The sequence below is a fragment of the Cupressus sempervirens genome, chromosome 10, assembly GCF_028749045.1.
Source record: "Cupressus sempervirens isolate cs-2001-9-10 chromosome 10, ASM2874904v1, whole genome shotgun sequence".
NCBI classification, from domain to species: Eukaryota; Viridiplantae; Streptophyta; class Pinopsida; order Cupressales; family Cupressaceae; genus Cupressus; species Cupressus sempervirens.
In genome coordinates this window covers 776673301-776697168 of record NC_143127.1, presented here as the reverse complement: position 1 = coordinate 776697168, position 23868 = coordinate 776673301, and the positions used below count along the sequence as shown (strand labels likewise).

Sequence of the window (23868 nt, the reverse complement as noted above, 5' to 3'; positions counted from 1 at the left end):
AGTTCATTTTGGTTTGTCTTGTGCAGTAGTGATTGCTTCAAGAATATTGTATGCAACCTTCAGTGCTGTAAGTTTAAGTTTAATTTTTATCAGTTTGAAGTTTTAGTGTTTTTTGGTTGAAGCCAAATGCTCCTATATTTTGTACTAATTTAACCTAGTTGAATAGAAAGCAAGCAAGAAAGCATACAAATCTTTGTTGTCTCCTCTATATTCTTTTTTGCACGGTATTTTGTATTTGAGAAGTTCATATTTGAAAGTTTCATCATTATCCTCTCTACATTTTAATGGTGGAAAAGTTCAGACAGAAAGTCTATTGTTAGAACACTCAGTTCACTCTCTAACCGAACTCACTGGGTCATTGTGTTGGTTGCGTGTTGAACCTACCGAGATCCACCTCCCTTTGTTGATCGAGATCACTTGACATCTGCATTACTGAGCTCACTCGACATACTCTTGTGTCAAGTTACCCTTTACCGCTGAGCTCACTCAGCTCCTTCATGTGCCTAGCCAACTCGACACCCTCTTGTGTCGAGAAAAACTATCACTCGACACCTTTGGTTGCTAAGAAATTTTTTAAGTTTGTGATTTATTTTTCACATAAGTGACTCTTAATCTACAATCATTTTATCATGTGCATGTTGATCACCTAGTTCAGACCAGAGGCATGCTCTTTGTTATGCACATTCAACTATCTTAATGAATTTCTTCATCAAATTGATTTGTAGCATACCTTGTAACCCTTATAAAAAAATCTGATCGCCCTATGCCCAAGAGTTCAAACAATGCAGTGTCATTTCTACTTCTAATTGAAATGAAGAGAAGATGTGTATTCTATAAGGTCTGTTTGGTTCATGGAATTCTCGATTTAGTCAAATTAAGGTTTTACAAATCTTTATTCCTATTTTTGGAATTTTACTTGTACCATTTGTTTCATTTAGAAGATGAGCGGAAAGATACATTTTTATATGTAAGCTTGGAGTTGAAGGTAGACTCCAAAAAATAGTCTAATCTAATCTTTTTACACTCCTCAAAAAACATAACTAGGTTTTGATTTTCAATTCCTACTTGCTAGTGGGAAATTTGGTTTTGAAACAAAATTAGAAGTCTGGTATTCTAATTCAATTTTGTCCATTTTGAAGCAAACACAAAAATTTTCAAATTTGGATTATGAAAAAGCCAATTCCTTTTCCAAAACACACATTTTGGATTTCCGCCCAACCTTTTTTATTTTTGGAGGTTAATGTTTGCTTGTCAAAACACATTTTTGGAATACTTTAGAAAAGAAAAGAACTACAAAGGTATCCTCACGACCTAGGCCAATCCCTTACCATGGTCTTACAAACTGCCAATTTAGATCCCAAAAGAGGCGAGCTATGGTGAGACTAATCCTTTGTGGGTAGGGCAATAGGTTTGCACTATGGTCCCACCGGTAAAAATTGGAGAGAGTTTCAAACCCAGGACCATGGGGGTAACCTTGTTTTTGTTAGAGAGGTTAAGAATTAGGTGCAATTACATGTTTTGAGTACATTTCTTAGGGTGCAGTCTGATGGAGGGGGCTTCCTAAAACAATTCAATAGGTACTCTAGAGATTTTTTAGGATTATTTTAAAGTGGGAGGTCCCATGAATTTTGTAGTGGAGTTATTCTTAAAAAGTTTAAGCCCCATAATTTATGGAAGCGGGTGGTCTCATGATTTTTATTATTTTAACATATTCAATTCACTTATTGAATAAATAAATATGTTTAAAGAAATTGTTGATGAAAAATAGAAATTGATATATGATTGAGAAGTGACACAAGAAAAGCCTAAGCTAGTGGGGCAATTTCTAGCCCCCCATCTTTTTCACCCGCTTAAATATGCACCCTAGAAAGTAGAGGTTGCTACTTTTGAGGAGAAGACTACAAATAATCTTGTAGCAAACTATTTTTTGATTTCATAGGACCACCCACTCCACAAAAATAGATCCTCCAACCCTCCTCATGGGACCGCACCCTTAACCTCTTGATTTTGGGAGGTTAATGTTTTGATTGAGAACATGTAATTTAAAGGTATAACTTGAAACTTGAAACTTGAAGTTGGATTTCAAAAATTCAAAGTGTCGAACGGAGCTAGGAATGAGCTAAAGGCATCAAGATCATAAAATCATTAAAAATGTCTAAAGATTAGATTTTGGCATACTTGAACTTGAAAATAAAAATTGGCACAATTTGACAAATAGAAGAATGAAGGCAACACAACTATATACTAGCAGTTGCACATTTATGTGCGTGCAATGATTAGCTGATATGAGTGAAAACCTTGCTAAATGTTCTATATTTTATAAATTTTCATTATAAGATTAAAAATATTAGAAGAAGAAAAATATTGTATTATTTTATTAGAATGGGAATATCTATTGAACTACAATACTTTAATCTTAAAGAAATTAAGATTATGTGATTCTTTTATAATAATAATAATATAATATTTTTAAATATTTAATTTTAATTAAAAATAGTATTTTTATTTTTTTGAATACAAAATTCTTATGTTCTATTATTAATTATCTTAGATGAGTTCTTTAAAAGTGAACCAATATGATTAAAAGAGAAAAGATATACCTCTATATAATTGTATGAATAATTAATTATAGAGAGAATTCAATGCTAAGGTTGAGCATGTGAAAGATGGTGAAATTATTCTGTAAATAAACATTTAATACAGGCAAAATGCTAGAACTACAACTCAGATAATCTATTAGTTCAAATATGTGTGATATTCAATTGGACATAAATTTGAATTTGGTTTTTCTTTACTTTTACAATTTCACATTTTAGTTTTTAAAATTGATATCTCTAGATTTTCTTTAATAGATTTGATAAAATATAAATATGTTAATTATATAATTTGATCAAATTTGATTTTCAAAATAAATTCATAGCAGCTTAAATTTAATTTTTTTTCAAATTTATATTCATATCAAAGATTCTAATATCCATATATTCTAATTATTAAAACAAAAACAAAGATAAAGCTACATCACAACAACATGTAAAAATGGAAAGAACTTAGCTATCTACAACCATGCATGTGTATGAAAGATAATTGACAACTAAGAAGAAACATGGTGGTATTTTTGTTTTTGTTTGAGGAGATTTGTTTAATGACAAAGGCAATAAATTGACAATTTGTCATTTATAAAACCATTTATCTATTCAATAAACTAACTAAATTAGTTTGTACTTTTAAGGTATGGTGGTCAGAGAGAATCATCTTTAAAGAGTTGCACATAGAAGAATCAAACAAGACTAATTATTGTGTAATTCAATATTGTAGTTTATTATTAATATGCATGACGCAGGATTGAAAAATAGAGTTGAGCAAAGAATTTGAGTGTATAATACTAACATAGAAATAATGATTGTATCATGGTGATTATATTTTATATATAGGAAAGATTTTTTTCCTGTATCAATGAAGCTCCTTGTTCATAGCTTAAGTCCTTGTTTGTAGCTTAGGAGTGGTTGAAGATAATAAACTTGGGAATAACAAGACCTTGCATCATAGATTGATGAATTGTCACATAATCAATATTAAATTAAAATCTAGGAGCAAAGCTCCCACAATAAGCCTATCGGCTTAATTAATTCTTTTAAACTTACAAAATGTGTTACAAAATGAATTATCACCTTTTAAAAATAATTGTGATTTATAAATTGTTGTGTGATTTGGATTTCACCTACTCAAAAATAAGAATGATTTTGGTAAGAAAGTAAGATTATCTTATTTTCAAGACTTCTTTCAAATTTATCATTTAATTTTTAGAAAACTTCTTTAGATATATCATTGAATATTTAACGAGCATCTTTAAATTATCATTAAATCTATAAGCATCATAAGAAAAGATATTAATTTTGCACTCAACCAACACAAAATCTACCAATCACAAAAATTGCATTAAAAAATAACAATAATCAGTTTAAACCATAATGTTAAAGGAAGCATGAATTAATTTTTCACATAACTCTAACATAACACTTTTTACACATCAATCAAGACCACCTAAAAAAATATTTTTAAAATTATGTTGTAATTATAATAATTTAACAAATGCAAAATGAATAGATTTAGTGACAATCTTTAAATCATGCATAGACTCAAAATTAATAAAACAAAATATCAAACAACTACGAACAACATATTTAAATATGAAGTAATATAATATTTAAATTGATAAAATAAGAATATTTTAGATATTCTAAAATTTAATATGATAATATGATAGCAATATTAATTTTATTAAGAAAAAACATAAATAAAAAATAAACTTAAATGGACAAGATATGAAAATCAATATCTAACCAACTCTATTTTTCTTTCATTTACTTTATAATCTAGTTTTACTTTGTATTAATTTTACTTTCAAACTTTATGATATCTAACCAAGGACCATTCACAATTTGCATAGATTTCCAAACAACACTATTACACTTAAGTTTCTTCCAAAAGAAATCTACTAAATGTGATTTCCTTTATGCAATCTCTTTATTCATTCAGCCTTTCTTGATATATTAAAGTGCATATGAGATAGAATAAAAAAATAATGAAAAACAAAGGGGAAAATGGCTTACAAGAATTCGTATACATCTCTATTGCTTGATAATCTAGCTCCCGAAAAACTCTTAAAATTCTAGACAGTTTGCCAAAATGATAAGATAATGGATTTGATATCCATATAATTGTATTTATATTTTCTATTATAAAAGTTTATTTATTATTTATTGTGATATTTGATTTGAAAGTTTCTTTTTTTTCTAATTTTGAACAAGATGAAAAACAAAAAAAAATGAAATATTAAAAAAAAAGTAACTTACTATTTCATGGTAATTTTCATTAAAAAAAAAGAGTAAAGGCAAACTTAAGTATTTTTTACTTCTAGAAAAGAAACTATGGAGAAAACTCAGTAGTTAAGTGCGCTCAGGCTGTAGTAGTACTGGGATGCGTGACCTCCCAAGAAGTCCCGGTGCTTCATCCCTATGAGCATCACCTAGATCCAATGAGTGCTAAGTTTTACATTTATTCTCACGAGAGATGGATTCATGTTGAATCACTACTCATAAAACATGAGTCAATGAGTTTGACTCAAAATCACATAGTTAAATCCTGATAGCAATATCTCAATTTGTCTTGCCGTGGAAATTATCTCCTACTTATCAATTGATGAGTTTAAGGGGCTTTCTAATGAATGGTTCATAAGGCACAATACTTGGTGAAGGTTTTGCAAATGGGGTTGCAAGCTTTGGGTTTAACCAGGGAGGAAACTCCGTAGTTAAGCGCGCTCAGGCTGGAGTAGTATTGGGATGGGTGACCTCCCGGGGAGTCCCAATGCTTCACCCATGTGAGCATCACCTAGATCTAATGAGTGCTAAGTGTTCCATTTATTCTCATGAGATATGGATTCATGGTGAATCACTACTCATAAAACATGGGTCAATGAGTTTGACTCAAAATCACACAGTTAAATCCTTATAGCAATATCACAATTTGTCTTGCTGTGGAAATTATCTCCTACTTATCAATTGATGAGTTTAAGGGGCTTTCTAATGAATGGTTCATAAGGCACAAAACTTGGTGAAGGTTTTGCAAATGGGGTTGCAAGCTTTGGGTTTAACCATGGAGGAAACTCTGTAGTTAAGTGCGCTCAAGCTGGAGTAGTACTGGGATGGGTGACCTCCCAAGAAGTCCCAGTGCTTCATCCCTATGAGCATCACCTAGATCCAATGAGTGCTAAGTGTTCCATTTATTCTCATGAGAGATGGATTCATGTTGAATCACTACTCATAAAACATGGTTCAATGAGTTTGACTCAAAATCACACAGTTAAATCCCGATAGCAATATCACAATTTGTCTTGTTGTGGAAATTATCTCCTACTTATCAATTGATGAGTTTAAGGGGCTTTCTAATGAATGGTTCATAAGACACGACACTTGATGAAGGTTTTGCAAATGGCTTTGCAAGCTTTGGGTTTAACCATGGAGGAAACTCTGTAGTTAAGTGTGCTTAGGCTAGAGTAGTACTAGGATGGGTGACCTCCTGGGAAGTCTCGGTGCTTCATCCCTATGAGCATCACCTAGATCCAATGAGTGCTAAGTGTTCCATTTATTCTCATGAGAGATGGATTCATGTTGAATCACTAGTCATAAAACATGGGTCAATGAGTTTGACTCAAAATCACACAGTTAAATCTCGATAGCAATATCACAATTTGTCTTGTCGTGGAAATTATCTCCTACTCATCAATTGATAAGTTTAAGGGGATTTTTAATGAATGGTTCATAAGGCACAACACTTGGTGAAGGTTTTGCAAATGGGGTTGCAAGCTTTGGGTTTAACCGTGGAGGAAACTCCATAGTTAAGCACGCTCAGGCTGGAGTAGTACTAGGATGGGTGACCTTCTAGGAAGTCCTGGTGCTTCACCCCTGTGAGCATCACCTAGATCTAATGAGTGATTAGTGTTCCATTTATTCTCTTGAGAGATGGATTCATGTTGAATCACTACTCATAAAACATGGGTCAATGAGTTTGATTCAAAATCACACAGTTAAATCCTAATAGCAATATCACAATTTGTCTTGTTGTGGAAATTATCTCCTACTTATCAATTGATGAGTTTAAGGGGCTTTCTAATGAATGGTTCATAAGACACAACACTTGGTGACAGTTTCGCAAATGGGGTTGCAAGCTTTGGGTTTAACTATGGAGGAAACTCCATAGTTAAGCACGCTCAAGCTGGAGTAGTACTAGGATGTGTGACCTCCCTGGAAGTCCCGGTGCTTCACCCCTGTGAGTGAGCATCACCTAGATCCAATGAGTTCTAAGTGTTCCATTTATCCTCACAAGAGATGGATTCATGTTGAGTCACTACTCATAAAACATGGGCCAATGAGTTTGACTCAAAATCACATAGTTAAATCTTGATAGTAATATCACAATTCGTCTTGCTGTGGAAATTATCTCCTACTTATCAATTGATGAGTTTAAGGAGCTTTCTAATGAATGGTTCACAAGGCACAACACTTGGTGAAGGTTTTGCAAATAGGGTTGCACACTTTGGGTTTAACCATGGAGGAAACTCCGAAGTTAAGCGCACTTAGGCTGGAGTAGAACTAGGATGGGTGACCTCTCAGGAAATCCCGATGCTTCACCCCTATGAGTGAGCATCACCTAGATCCAATGAGTGCTAAGTGTTCCATTTATTCTCACGAGAGATGGATTCATGTTGAATCACTACTCATAAAACATGGTTCAATGAGTTTGACTCAAAATCACACAGTTAAATCCTAATAGCAATATCACAATTTGTCTTGCTGTGGAAATTATCTCCTACTTATCAATTGATGAGTTTAAGGGGATTTCTAATGAATGGTTCATAAGGCACAACACTTGGTGAAGGTTTTGCAAATGGGGTTGCAAGCTTTAGGTTTAACCATGGAGGAAACTTTGTAGTTAAGTGTGCTTAGGCTGGAGTAGTACTAGGATGGGTGACCTCCCAAGAAGTCTCGGTGCTTCACCCCTGTGAGCATCACCTAGATCCAATGAGTGCTAAGTGTTCCATTTATTCTCATGAGATATGGATTCATGTGGAGTCACTACTCATAAAACATGGGTCAATGAGTTTGACTCAAAATCACATAGTTAAATCTTGATAGTAATATCACAATTTGTCTTGCTATGGAAATTATCTCCTACTTATCAATTGATGAGTTTAAGGGGCTTTCTAATGAATGGTTCATAAGGCATAACACTTGGTGAAGGTTTTGTAAATGGGGTTGCAAGCTTTGGGTTTAACCATGGAGGAAACTCCGCAGTTAAGCGCGCTTAGGTTGGAGTAGTACTAGGATGGGTGACCTCCCGGGAAGTCCTGGTGTTTCACCGCTGTGAGTGAGCATCACCTAGATCCAATGAGTGCTAAGTGTTCCATTTATTCTCACAAGAGATGGATTCATGTTGAATTACTACTCATAAAACATGGGTCAATGAGTTTGACTCAAAATCACATAGTTAAATACTGATAGCAATATAACAATTTGTCTTGCTATGGAAATTATCTCCTACTTATCAATTGATGAGTTTAAGCAGCTTTCTAATGAATGGTTCATAAGGCACAACACTTGGTGAAGGTTTTGCAAATGGGGTTGTAGGCTTTCGGTTAACCATGGAGGAAACTCCGCAGTTAAGCACGCTCAGGCTGGAGTAGTACTAGGATGGGTGACCTCCCAGGAAGTCTCGGTGCTTCACCCGTGTGAGCATCACCTAGATCCAATGAGTGCTAAGTGTTCCATTTATTCTCATGAGAGATGGATTCATGTTGAATCACTACTCATAAAACATGGGTCAATGAGTTTGACTCAAAATCACATAGTTAAATCCTGATAGTAATATCACAATTTGTCTTGTTGTGTAAATTATCTCCTACTTATCAATTGATGAGTTTAAGGGGCTTTCTAATGAATGGTTCATAAGGCACAACACTTGGCGAAGGTTTTGCAAATGGGGTTGTAGGCTTTGGGTTTAACCATGGAGGAAACTTTGTAGTTAAGCGTGCTTAGGCTAGAGTAGTACTGGGATGGGTGACCTCCCGGGAAGTCCCGGTGCTTCACCCCTGTGAGCATCACCTAGATCCAATGAGTGCTAAGTGTTCCATTTATTCTCACGAGAGATGGATTCATGTTGAATCACTACTCATAAAACATGGGTCAATGACTTTGACTCAAAATCACATAGTTAAATCCTGATAGCAATATCACAATTTGTCTTACTGTGGAAATTATCTCCTACTTATCAATTGATGAGTTTAAGGGGATTTCTAATGAATGGTTCATAAGGCACAACACTTGGTGAAGGTTTTGCGAATGGGGTTGCAAGCTTTGGGTTTAACCATGGAGGAAACTCCGTAGTTAAATGTGCTCAGGTTGGAGTAGTACTGGGACGGGTGACCTCCCGGGAAGTCTCAGTGCTTCACCCCTGTGAGCATCACCTAGATCCAATGAGTGCTAAGTGTTCCATTTATTCTCATGAGAGATGGATTCATGTTGAAGCACTACTCATAAAATAGGGGTCAATGAGTTTGACTCAAAATCACATAGTTAAATCCTGATAGTAATATCACAATTTGTCTTGCTGTGGAAATTATCTCCTACTTATCAATTGATGAGTTTAAGGGGATTTCTAATGAATGGTTCATAAGGCACAACACTTGGTGAAGGTTTTGCAAATGGGGTTGCAGGCTTTGGGTTTAACCATGGAGGAAACTCCGTAGTTAAGCACACTTAGGCTGGAGTAGTACTGGGATGGGTTACCTCTCGGGAAGTCCCGATGCTTCACCCCTCTGAGCATCACCTAGATCTAATGAGTGCTAAGTGTTCCATTTATTCTCATGAAAGATGGATTCATGTTGAATCACTACTCATAAAACATGGGTCAATGAGTTTGACTCAAAATCACACAGTTAATTCCTAATAGCAATATCACAAAGAAACTATCATAGAAAGGTCTTACAACTTTTGAATCAAAATAATAATTTTTAGAAGAAAGCTCCCACATAAGCCTATCGACTTAATTACAAAAAAAGAATTAGATTCCTAACTACTATCATTCAACATTGAAGAAGATGTCAGTAGGCTAGTTTAACTTCCACCTCTTTCCCCCAACAAAAATCGGCAACAGCTACCCAGCCAGTTATTTCGACTGGTTGGGTATGCCATGCTGTTTATCTCCGTCTGTCTTCCTTCCGCCTATCCCGTATTGTCAGCCATGCACGGACCCCGTGGCAAAGTACAGTCTGACGAAAACCGTATTGCATTTTAAAATTTGGAGTTTGATTGAATTTTTCTATGGTAAATTAACTCTATCTTAGCGTACCTTCATTAAAATTTATTTATATTTAATAGATTTAATTAGAATAGATTTTTATACTATAAAATAGATATACAATTAAATTATAATTATTATATTTTAAATTTAATATATTATATTTGATCCAATTAAATTTATATTTCATTATAATTTATTTAATATTAATATTTAGTATAATATATATATATATATATATATATATATATATATATATATATATATTATATTACTAAATATTAATATTAAATAAACATTGGTGGCATTTATTTAATATTAAATAAACATTAGGGACATGTATTTAATATTAAATAAACATTGAGACATTTATTTAATATTAATATATATTAATATTAAATAATATAATATATTTATATAGTATTAATTATATATATAATCAATTTGATAACAATAAGTTAAACATATAATAAAATTATACTCATATAGATTAAGAGTATATTTAACATTATTATAAATTTGTAATATTATATTTTGTAAAAATAATAATTATTTATTAGTATGTTATTTAATAATTTTTTTTTTTCACTAATAAAATAAAATGTGAAATTTTTAATGTAATTTTGATCTACATAGTTACATAGTTGCCATCATGTTATTTTCTTGTACTTATGAACTGAATTACAACTAATGATCATCACGATGAAGCAATAATTAGAAATAAAGTAAAGATCAACATGTTGATGGATCATGTAGTATGATCATTAGTTGTAATTCAGTTTATAAGTATAAGAAAATAACATGATAGCAACTATGTAACTATGTAGATCAAAATTACATTAAAATTTTCACATTTTATTTTATTAGTGAAAAAAAAATTATTAAATGAGATACTAATAAATAATTATTATTTTTACAAAATATAATATTACAAATTCATAATAATGTAAATATACTATTAATTTTTATGAGTATAATTTTATTAAATATTTAACTTATTGTTATCAAATTGATTATATATATAATTAATAGTATATAAATATATTATATTATTTAATATTAATATATATTAATATTAAATAAATGTCTCAATGTTTATTTAATATTAAATAAATGTCCCTAATGTTTATTTAATATTAAATAAATGCCACCAATGTTTATTTAATATTAATATTTAGTAATATTATAATATTATATATATATATTACTAAATATTAATATTAAATAAATTATAATGAAATATAAATTTAATTGCATCAAATATAATATATTAAATTTAAAATATAATAATTATAATTTAATTTTATATCTATTTTATAGTATAAAAATCTATTCTAATTAAATCTATTAAATATGAATAAATTTTAAGGAAGGTACGTTAATTTACCATAGAAAAATTCAATCAAACTCCAAATTTTAAAATGCAATACGGTTTTTGTTATTATATTCTATCGTGGGATCCGTGCATGGCTGATGGTATAGGAGAGGCGGAAGGAGGACGGAGATAAACGGCATGGCATACCCGACGAGTCGAAATAATTGGCTGGATAGCCGTTGCCACAAAAATCTAAGTGCTCGTCATTGAATGTTGAGAGGCAAATTAATCAATCATCGACTCTTGACAGTGACTTGAGCATTGACGGAGGAGGAGTAAAATTTAAAAAGTGTACGTCCCTCGTTCCTAACTTGTAATTATTCTGCGCTGTCGTTAATAGTCCGACGTGGCAGGTCAACATCAGCGATACAAATGTCCCCTTGAGATTATCCAATTCTGATTGAATTAGAAATGTCCTGGCAATTACGAGGACAGAAAACCGGTGGAAACACGCTATTGAAATAGAAAGTAATGTAGAGCTAAAATGGACATTACCATTTTTAACTTCTGCATATTTTGGTTTCAGTCCTTTCTGCCATTCTTTTTGTGCTAAGATGGAAGAATTCAAGCCTCCCACAACTAAAATTCTGTTCCAAAGCGATAAGAGTTATCACGTGTTTCTGAGTTTTAGAGGAGAAGATGTGAGAAAAACTCTGGTAGACCATCTCTATGAAGCTCTCTCAGCAGCAGGACTGCATGTGTTTTTAGACAGCCATAAATTGGAGAAGGGGGAAATAATTGGGATGGGCTTAGAAGCAGCAATCAAGAGCAGTGCCATAAGAATTCCTATATTTTCCAAAGGCTATGCAGATTCAGCTTGGTGTCTCAAGGAGGCGGCTGCAATGGCGAACACAGATGGCTTGATAATTCCCCTCTTTTATGATGTGGAGCCAGCTCATGTAAGACATCCTGAAAAAGACTCCAGTCCCTACAAGATCTCATTTTTGAGGCATTACGGGCTCTCAGATCGGTACACAGGAGAAGAGATTGACGGGTGGAAGAATGCCCTTCAGCGGATCTGTTCTTGCTCGGGGTGGTTCATGGATATGACTCTAGGGTAAGTGATTTACCTCAGTTTCTTCTAAATTATATAAATAATTAACCTCTGTTTTTCCAATTTGCGAGATTCCAATCTCCTTCTGCTGAGTGCATTGATAGTGAACTATTAATTGGGCTTTTTAATTTTTCCGAATTAGGCCTTTTTTTTCCTCTCCGAAGTCCGGCAGAGTTCAGCTGGGGGTAATTTGGTAATTTTGCTTCAGCAAGATTTTTGGCTTAGATCCCCTTTTTATCGGATATCTCTGAGATTGGTCTCCGGTCCATATTAGTATATTTTGTTTTAAGATATATACATATTTCTATTTGACAGTAAACTATAAATTCGGCATTTTGTTCCCAAAGTTCAATGCAGTTCAGTTTTTATCTTTATTTTTATCTAATATCTTTTCATTAAAATAATATTTATTATAATTAATTTTTTTGCTTCTGAATTTAGATTGTGTATCTTTTGACCTAATGTTTTGAACCATCCTCGGAGCAAAAATAATAAGAAGGAGATGAACCATCATTTTTCATTTCCTTGCTGCTCTTTTGTCGTAATGATGGTTCATTTATTGTGACCCAAAACCTTAGCTCAAAAGATACAGACAATTTAAATTCAGAAACAAAATATTAATATTATAGATTGTGGAAACACATTTCTAATTATTAATAATTCTAATATACAAAGTCAAAAGAAAGTTAATCAATATCAAAATTGATTGCAATTGTTTCTTGAAGACTCTAAATACTTTTTGTCTTGTAAAGTTTGACTTCATCTTATATCTTGGGCTTCCAAACATTTTCAAAACAAGCTTCCCTTCATAAAATGTATTTTATCTTCCTATTTTAGAGACCACAATTTTCCTTGTCTTGATAGGTTATATCCCATTCAATTAAGGAGATTATTTTGTCTCCTTAGCAATTCCAATAAAAATTCTTTATACTTCCTTCCATATTACTCCCTACTTTATTTCTTAATCATTGACATAAATTATTTTGGAGCTGCTTTATTTCTTAATTAAATAGTTGACATAAATTATTTTGGAGCTTCTTTATTTTTTAATTAGATAGTTGACATAAATTATTTTGGAGCTGCTTTGTTTTTCAATTAGATAGTTGACATAAATTAAAGTGTAGTCATTTCAATCATATTTTTTAATGTAATGTAGTGAACCATATACCTTTCTATAAGTTGTATTGGATTTGCAATTAGAGATTGTTTTTCTCATAGTTTTGTTCTAAATAACGCCTTGAAAAATGACATTTCCAAATACTTGCTAGGTAATTCATTAATGTTAAAACCAATAAAACAATGGTTTATCTTCAAATATTTTACTTGGTATTGAAAAAATAATATTTGATATCTCTTATTCACTACTTGACCAAAAGCCACAACATATCTACCAAGTGTCTATATAAAACATTACATAACATTAACGAACTATTAATGCATAATACTTGCCAAAATTATATGATGATATAGAAGAATGAGATATTGAGTCTTCCTATCAAAGACTCCATGTAGACTCAAAGAAACCATGTGGACAAATGTTAACAAAAAAAGAATACAAGTCATATACAATTGCATATCTAGCTCAAACACTTTGAATTGAAGCCAAATTTACCATTCATTAGAGACAGTTTCCTATGATGAAAATAGTAAGGGAGAGGTGGGATCACCCTGCTAAAGGCCCCATGTGGACTTGAAGAAACCACATGGATTACCATCAACCAAAAAATATATGAGCAAGAGATACACTAGTGGTTCTAGCTCAACAACAATTGAATCAAGGTCGAATCTACTAGTGTCCTATTTAAAAATGCCAATTCACTTGATTAACTTTTATTAGAATCTAACTTAGTTGTCATGCTACTATAGTTAGTGGAGATAATTGAGTGGATGATTTTATGGGTTATTATGATTCTATTGAGGATATTCCAATCTAGAGAGAAACAATTTGATCTTCAACAGTTTTATTATGTAAAATAATTTTGAGTTGGTTTGTGATAATTTTAGATATTGCTCTGTAGAAGGTGTTACATAAAGATCTTTGGAAGTCTAAAAAGTTTCTATGATGGAATTTTCAGGAACCAAAATAATAAATTTGTGTCCTTAAAAATTTCCCACATTTGTATGAATCCTCAACTTCCTTCAAAAGATCTTCTCCCATGATATGCTAGTACTTATGATAAAACACATTAGGAATTCTTTAGGCCTATGTGACTTATCCATGTTCATTTGAAAGATTATAGGTCCCTCATCTCTTCCCTTCTAATGGGAACCATCAACATTTGTTTGTTCTCTTTAGGGACAATTCAAAATGTGTTGCAAGAAGAAAGACTGGTTGTGCAAATCTAAGGCCTTAATATTCCTCAAATCATTATAAAAATGACTCACAACTTCTAGTTGGATATCTTCTATTTAGGAATGATGATACTGTATCTTTCAAGTTCCTAATTGAATCAATACAAATTTATGATCTACAGAGCATGGTAGCATTGTGGAAAAATTTGGTGTCAAGATCATCCTCCATTAACTAGAGTTTTCTTGATTTATAATTAACACAGGCTTCTTGATGTGCTAGTACTTTGTTAAAGAACAACATTCAACTCAATTACCACATTACCTTTAGGTAGTCTTCCATGTCTTGTAGTAAGACCTTCTAATTAGAAGTTTTAAGCTTTATCATGATCCTCTCCTTTTCTTTGAAGATATTTTATTAAGAATTCTTGTTCCTTTATTTCATCTATTTCTTCATTGTTGTTTATTTCCTTGCTATAAGGAACACTTAGAACCTTTTGGAATGGGAACACACACCTTTTATTCCTTGATAAACTCAAAGAGAATCAATGCAAAATCATATTTATTCAAATTTGAATTGCATTTCCATAATTATGAAGAGGGCCTAAAACTAATCCAATCTTGATAGTTGAAGGATTGAAAATTCAAGCAAAATGGGAGATTGAAGTCAATTTGAAGGAAAGTTTCAAATGAAATCTTTGAACTATAGTCATCACCTTCTCATTTGTGAAACTCTATTTAGATCCCACATCATAACAATGTGAGTAGTCATATAAGGATTGGACAAAATAACCATCACAAAAGAACCATCACGACATTTATAACATGTAGAAATGGATTTTCCATCATCAAAATTGAATTAGATTTATAAAACAAAATAAGATCAACTTTCTCATATAAACCCTTTACATACAAGAGACGCGATGCGTCATAGTTCCTGCCTAACACATAATGGTTGTAGAGGTGTAGATGAGTGAGAATAAGGTTAAATAGTTCTAAATTAACATTGTGAATGCATTAATTTTTTCCTAGAAATGCACTTGTGATCTGATAGGATGACTCATATTTTGTTATTAAGTTCTCATGTTATATTATTATATATTTGGGTATTTAAGCCCAAGAATAAGAGGCCAAAGTACCCAATATGACACTAACTACCTAATATCATACTACGATCAATACATATGCTTTAGACAAATTTGCACCTTCTACATTGACAACTTAAAATATGTGCAATGAGGAAAGTTATCCATACCAATATCTGAATTATAGAACTTGAAGAAGTGATGAAGCATTTGGAGTATCACATTATATGTTTAAGCATGTTATGCATACTACTAGAGAACCATAAGTAGTTGGAAAAACTCCCTCAACGATGAATACATATAAATTTGATGTTGATGAATAAATATGAAGTAATAAATAAGAAATAGAATATAACTATTTAATTTTAATACATAGTTTATAAAAACTTAATAATAATTTACATACCTTTTAGAATTGAATTATTTCTTTTTTGTAGTTATTTCCTTTAGTATTTTTTTTGATGTAAAATATAATTATTAATTTAATATTAAAATATATATTTAAGTTTTAAATATATTTAAAGTAAATGATAAATTGTTTAAATATAAAATATTAATAATAATAAATGATATAATTTACAAATTGTAACACTTATCAATTATACATATTACAAACACTATTATAAAATATAATTAAAAAATAATATTGCTTAACTTATTTTTACAGAAGTAAAATAATAGTAATAATTTAACTACTTTTATTAAAAAATCAAAGTTTTAAAAAAATTAGAAATTCAAATACAAAGATATAACATATTGAAATTATATTGTTAGTGAGAATTAATAGTGATTAGACATGTTGTGTGAGGTGGAAGATAAAATGATTGAAAAAAAAATTTATCAACAAATGTGGAAAGATAAAGTTGTAATTAATGCATTCATTTAATACAAGATGAAGTTAGAAAATATTTGTATTTTTGTAGAAGAAAATTAATTTTCTCCCCCCACCAAAAATAGTATGGACCAATAAAATGGATGAAAAATGTGATTTATAAAATAATAAAAAATTAGAAAATGATATAAACATTTGAAGTTTCATATAATGTTTTAAATTCTTTGATTTGATTGAGGAGTGACATGATGCCATACTAACAATTTTTATTACAACAATTAAATAAAAAATATCCTTTCTTGCTTTTTGAAGGAAGAATGTAGCAAATAGGAACCAGCATACCACCAACCGTAATGTTTAAGAAAAAGACATAAACAAGAACAGTTCCAAAGGAGCATAGAAACAGTTGTTCGTAGCAATTAGAGGAAATGAAACAACCGTACGAGAATTTTTTTTTTCCAGTTATTTGCTGATTGGTTTGTTTCTCGGTTGGTTGGTTTCACATTCGAGCCTCCACGATCCACTTTCATCATCTTTGGCAAAGTCAGGTTCGTATCCACGCCACAACTTCTTGCAGTTCCTTTTTTTCGAATTAATGGCTAGGGCAGCTCTCCAATTCAGTCTCCATCAATTGGGAGCATTACCCAGCTGTTGAATCAACAATTATAGGTTTTGGTATACCCTTGGAAGTGAAGTTACTGACGCACGCACAATTTTTTTGAGTTGCTAATTGATGAAATCCTCCAGATTGTTATCGATTCTTGGTAAACAGTTCTTCCAATAGGATTCTTCGGGAACATTGTATAATCAAGCACAGACAGGGGCAACAGCGAATTATAACTGTAACATTCAAAACCTTTTGTGGTGTAGAGGCAGGGAGTGCCCACCAACCAGTATTCATGATTATTCTCTTTTAAGGACAAAGGAGTTGACAAGAAATTTCTCAGTCTCACTGTTCTAGCTGTTTTCGGATTATAGCTAGTTCATATAGAGATGGTGTCTTCGATTGTTAAGACAATAAATGCTTTCATTTTCAACAGGGTCTGGCCAGGCTAACATTCGAACCTAAGACCTCCTATTGATTGTTGGATATATTTACTTTCGAATTGCCAACCCTCAATCTTCAGTACTACAGAGATTTTTCACAAATCAATTAAGAATCGCTTCTACTATTTGGTTCTAGATTATTTCATAGCATAAACATATTCTCCTTAGATGCCCTTTCATAATCTTCGAATCAATGCTACGACCTTCCTTTCAATGTTTACATTCTAACTTTTTCTCATATCTTTCCAGAGAAGTAAATTGAGTAGTATTTTTTGTAATTCCATTATTGACTTGCATTTCTTTTTAATTGAACAAAATTAGGAACATTGATTTGCATTTCTTTTCAATTGGTTGTAACAAAATTAGGAATGTGCAGATTTGAAGCTCGGCTGGTAAAGAGGGTGGTGAATGACGTGATTAAGACACTTGACAGAGTGCCATTAGAAGTTGCCAAGCACCCTGTGGGACTGGAAAGCGTGACCGAGTATCTCATCCCCAAATTAAATCTCAATTCTGTGGAAGGTGTGGTTAAAGTTGGAATATGGGGGATCGGTGGCATTGGAAAGACCACAGTTGCGAAGGCCGTGTTCAATAAAGTTTATGGTGATTTCAACGCTGCCTCCTTTCTATTTAATGTCCGTGCCACTGCTGCAGATGGCCAAGGCCTTACAAAATTGCAGAGAAAAATTCTTAAAGATGTAGCTAAATATGGCGTAGAAGTGGACAGTGTTGATGAAGGCAAATCTTTGTTGAGAGATCGTTTGGGAGGAAAACGCATTCTTCTCATTCTGGATGATGTGGATGATGTGGTGCAATTGAGTGCTTTGGCTGGGGATTGGCTGGCCCCTGGTAGCAGGGTTATTATTACTTCTAGAGACAAGCACATTCTCAATGTTGCTCGAGTATCATCCGAATGCATCCACGAGATGGGCGGATTGGAGATAAATGAAGGTCTCCAGTTATTTAGTTGGCACACTTTTTTGAGAGCATCTCCAAGTCCAGGCTACGAAGATCTGTCCAAAAGAATAGTGGAAGCTTGCAAGGGGCATCCTCTTTCACTGGAAGTGATTGGATCCTTCTTGTATGATAAGCAGAATGAAACAGGTTGCTGGATAGATGCTCTTCACAACATTACTCTCAACCCAGACATTCACAAAGTGCTCTACGTTAGTTACAGTGCTCTTAGTGATGAGGAAAAGGAAATATTTCTGGACATTGCCTGCTTCTTTGTTAGTGAAGACAAAACATGTCCCATGATTTTCTGGAAATCTCAGTACAAGATGGTAGACACTGCTATATCTAATCTTTCGATGAAATTACTCATAAAGATTGATGATAAAGGTGTATTTGATATGCATGACCATTTAAGAGATATGGGGAGAATCATTTCTGGAAAAGAAAAAGAGGGGACACGTCTATGGGAGGCTGCCCATTTAAATACTATATCCAACAACATCAATTTCTCTTGCCTTCGGTTCAATGGAGATAGTGTGCAAAGGCTTGAAATGTTATGCAGACCTGGCCTTCGCTATCTTCACTTGCAGAAGCTGCATATTGGAAATACAATAGAAGACATGATAGGCATGCTTCCTCCAAGTTTGATATGGTTAAGATTGGAAAGCTGTTTCTTTGCAACTGGGATGAAGAGAGCAAAAAAGAAGTCACATGGTGCCAGATTTGTTGGTAGCATTTGGCAGTTGAAGATTATGCTACTAGATTATGATTGTTACTTTGACGGCCTTTCTACCTTCTCTCTTCTTGGTAACCTATCACAGCTGCAACACTTGGACTTCTCTGGTTGTCACAAGCTAAATGATCTCCCTGATACCATTGGCAACTTGTTACAAGTGGAGTACATGGACTTATCTGTCTGTAAAATGTTAAATAAGCTCCCTGATACTATTGGCAGTCTGTCACAGCTGCAGCATCTGAACTTGTCTGACTGTCAAAAGTTAAATAACCTCCCTGATACCATTGGAAAACTGTCACAGCTACGCTTCTTGAACTTGAATTTCTGTTACAGGTTAAATAACCTGCCTCCTACAATTGGTAACCTGTCACAGCTTCAGCACTTGGGGTTGAGAAAGTGTGAAAGCTTAAATAATCTCCCTGAGACCATTGGCAACCTATCAGAGCTGAAGTGCTTGGATGTGGGAGGATGTGCCAACCTAATTAAACTACCAGACAGCATCGGCAACCTGTCACAGCTGCAGCATTTAGATTTGTCTGGTTGTCGAAAGTTAAATTCAATTCCTAGTACCATTGGCAACCAATTACAATTGCAACACTTGAATTTGAATTTTTGTTACAATTTAAATAACCTTCCAGATGCCATTGGCAATCTGGCCCACTTGCAGCAGTTAGACTTGTTTGGTTGTCAAAAATTAAATAATCTTCCTGATCATATTGGCAAACTGTTGGAGCTGAGACATTTGGGTTTAAGAGACTGTGCAAGTTTAGAGAAACTTCCTGATACCTTTGGCATCCTTTTGCAGCTCCAGCACTTGGATTTGAGAGGGTGTGAAAGCTTAAATAATCTCCCTGCTACTATCGGCAACCTGTCACAGTTGCAGCACTTGGATTTGGGAAAGTGTACAAACTTATTTAACCTTCCTGATAGTATTGGCAAACTATCACAGCTGCAACTCTTGGACTTGAGCTTTTGTTATGTCTTGAATAAGCTCCCTGATACCATTGGTAGCCTGTCACAGCTGCATCACTTGGACTTATCTGTCTGTCAAAAGATAAGTAAGCTTCCTGATACCATTGGTAACTTGTCTCATCTGCAGCACTTGGACTTGGGAAAGTGTATAAATTTAATTAACATCCCTGATACCATCGGCAACTTGTCACAGCTGCAGAACTTGGATTTGTCTGGTTGTAAGAAATTAAATCACCTTCCCATAAATGTTGGCAACCTCCCACACCTGCAGTATTTGAGGTTGTATGAATGTGAAAACTTAAAGCACATCTCTGATATCATTGGCAGTGGTTGTGGCTGCATTCTTCAAGATTGAATATGTATAAACTTAAATAATCTCTTTGACACCATTCGTAACCTGTCACAGCTGCAGTAATACTTGGACTTGGAAGGGTACACCAGCTTACAAAGTCTTATAGATACCACTAGCAACTTTTCAGAGTCAAAAAACAGAAGGGAAACCTTTGGGTTGCCAGAGTGTTCATGACACCATTGTAAACCACCCAAAACTCTGATTGGGACTGAAACTGTTTGATAGATCAGTTGGAATAAAATTTAGGATTATCTGTTTTCTGTCAGTGTGCTCTACTACTGAGCCATCAGCCTATTTGGCGACTAGTCCATCCATCATTTGGCTTGGCTCGTTTTCCATCGACGACTTTATCCTCAGCTGTAGCTCTGATGGAGCTGCTGGTTTTGCCAGGGCATAATTGAAAGAATTTTGTTCCTTTTATATGGTAGATAAATGTTAAATTTTCAGTGCCTAATGTTGAATGCTGAAAATGATTTAAAGGAATGTACTTTATGTCTCGCTCTTTTTGTACAGGAATGCAAAACACTGCATTCTCTGCAAAATTTTTGATTCAGAAGATCTTGAATTTTTACACTTGTTAATCTATAGTAATATGATTCTTATAGATATCTTAATACAACCTTGAGCATGCTAGAATTCAATTGTTCTTTGACTCACAGTAGTATTTATTGGTACCTCAACTTTTAAATTGTAATCTTGTCTGGTAGAATTTAATAGGGAGGTGCTACCTTTTTCCAACAAACCAGTCACCTTTCTCATTGATTTTTTTCCAATCTTAAAGTTGCTGCTTACTTTTTATGTTACATTGCATCTCACTTTTTCCTCGATTCTGTTGTATACGAACCAACCACTGTTATTTTGGTATGCATAGTTATAGACCTAATGAGAAATTGCAGAATAGAAGTTTTTGAAATGAGTAACCTTCAAATGTTTTAAATGTGTGAGGTTTGAGAGTGTACATCTCAATGCCTTTCTCAGTGTAAAAGTCATTAAAGCAAATTTATGTATGTCTGAGTATTTTGTGCTTAATTGGGAGAAGTCTATGATTATTCAAATATGGATTAATGGGGCCTCTTCTTAAATAGAAGCTTAAGAATAGTTTAAATGTTCTTTATTTGTCTTCAAATTTGGGTAGAAAATTGAATAACATCACTTGATGTATCAGATTGCGTTTCTTTTATAGGATTTCAATTTGGGAAAGAAAAATCCATAACATCAAAAGTTTTTTCATCTTAAATTAAATAAAGGGAAACTAATTATTTAATTCTTCTTATAATTTTTGAAGTATTGTTTCTGCCTAGAAGTTTACTTGAAATCACCCATTACTTGTCCTCTCAGGTTTATTATGCTGAGATATTAAGAGTTAATACATGCACCTTCAAGCTTTTTGTAATTGAGACAACTGCAAATGATGATAAATGAATCCACAGAAGATGCCTTCTCACTGGGTTGCTAAAGATTTGGAGGATGGCAGATTAAATTCAACCTCATACCACGACTACAATGATCAATGGTATGTACTCTGCATAAACTTTATTTATAAAATTAAGAAAATAATATATAAGAAGAGTAAATGTTACCAGCTCTCTATGTTTTTAGCCCTCTCTATTACAATATATTATTGTAATCACTGTTTTCTATTAGCATATATCTCTTTTGTTCCAAAATGAAAAGTTAATTAGGTCTTATTTACATGTCCTCTTGAATTTATCAATAAAATGCAAATTATTAAAAATTAATATAAGCACATTTTATATTTTAAATTTGAAACAAATTGTAAATGATAATAAATGACTTTGCAGGGGATGCCTTTTCACTTGGGTAGTAAATTTTAGAGGGTGAGAGATTATAGTCCACATCATATCAACCGTATTACGATGATCAATGGTAAACTCTACTTTGCATGAACTTATATGCATAAAATGAAGAAAAGAGAAAATTTCAAAGGGTAAACATTACCAGCTCTCTATATTTTTAATTTCTTCCTTCAACATTAGACTATATATATTGAAATCCATGCAAATACAAATGTTTAATTTTCTTAGTTTTGGCCATCTGATTTTATTTATGGTCACTGCAATTGAGTTTTCAAATTTTTTTTAGTTGGATGTGAACTAATTTTCCTGGGTATATTTCTGAATAATTGGAAAATTAAAAAATATCAGGCCAGCCTTGCGGCCACTGCAAGAAGACTACTCTGAGACAGTTGTCATGTTTGTCTGCAAGAACATTCACATTTGTCCATCTTCCAGACGAGTAGGTAATCTCAGTAACAAAAAAATAGGTTATTTGACTTTGTCATTCAAGGTTCATGGTTAAGATTTGTTTTTTGCCTGACTAGATTCCATTTGTCTTTCTACAGAAGACATAGTATTTATAGTATATACAATCACCACTATCAGGCTGTAAATCACCAATGCACAGAGTAATCTTTTATTCAGAAGCTGGCAGTTTTTCAATCTGTCTCAAGCCACACATCAGCCTTATTCTTATAGGTTTTCATTTGATGAAAGAGGAAAGATAAAATCTCTGTTAGAATGTTTCCAACCGACTAAAACACCATATGTATCTAACATGCCTAGAAGTTGGAAATAGTGGAGGTTAAATTATTTTCCAATGCAGGTAGGCAGATTTAATTCAAATATATTTTTGAACTGAAGTGCTCTGTAGCATTTGACTGTATTTCTGTATATCATGCAAAGTATTGATCAATGTAATTTATAGGTCTGAAAAATAGTTGAGGCCATTGCTATTCAAAATGTTAAAATGAAAGGCAAATTACTGCCTTTTTCAAAGTTCATGTCAGCACCCTCGGGAATGAGAGATGGAAATATTAAAGATATTTTTCTCTGCAATAAAAAATGGTACATTCTTTTTTCCTTGTTTGTTCTTGAGAAATGGGTTATATTTGTTTGATAGCCACAAAATAGCCATTAAGTTTTCCAAATAAATATTGTACTGACCTTATTGTGCTTTTTTGCCTGGACTGTAAAGGATCCAGTTCCTTAATATATTTATTTTTCATCCAAGGGACTCTCTACCAAGGGAGACAGGGCCTTAGTTCCGATTTGGAACTATTATGAACAACTTACCCTTACTCAAAGCAAATATCATTACAAAAGGGTACACGAAGCCTTCTATGTACATTTCAAATGTCACTTTGATAAGGAAAGAGTATCAGATGAGGCATGGAAGAAGGTTAATCAATATGGGTGTTTGTTCCTACAATTCCCAACTTTCACATACATGAAGGCTGGTTACTTTCAAGTAGAACCTTATACTCTACCAGGGTATCCTACTGATAGGATCATCCTTATGGA

At 32.9% G+C, this 23868-nt stretch overlaps 1 protein-coding gene across 3 annotated transcripts; it reads left to right on the top strand.

The window, feature by feature from the left end:
- Nucleotides 1–11658: 11658 nt before the first annotated feature.
- LOC149536173 (disease resistance protein L6-like) lies at nt 11659–23426 on the top strand. 3 transcript variants are annotated; one of them, XM_089803626.1, is made up of 6 exons: nt 11659–12284; nt 17911–20282; nt 21887–22061; nt 22351–22435; nt 22714–22808; nt 22911–23426. In XM_089803626.1, the coding sequence occupies exons 1-3, from the start codon at nt 11782–11784 to the stop codon at nt 21898–21900; spliced, it is 2889 nt and encodes a 962-aa protein (XP_089659752.1). In that variant the 5' UTR covers nt 11659–11781; the 3' UTR covers nt 21901–22061; nt 22351–22435; nt 22714–22808; nt 22911–23426. The 3 variants fall into 3 exon arrangements, with proteins under 3 accessions (XP_089659752.1, XP_089659751.1, XP_089659750.1); XM_089803625.1 differs by having other exon boundaries at nt 22351–22496; XM_089803624.1 differs by having other exon boundaries at nt 17911–20972; nt 22351–22496.
- The last annotated feature ends 442 nt before the right edge of the window (nt 23427–23868 follow it).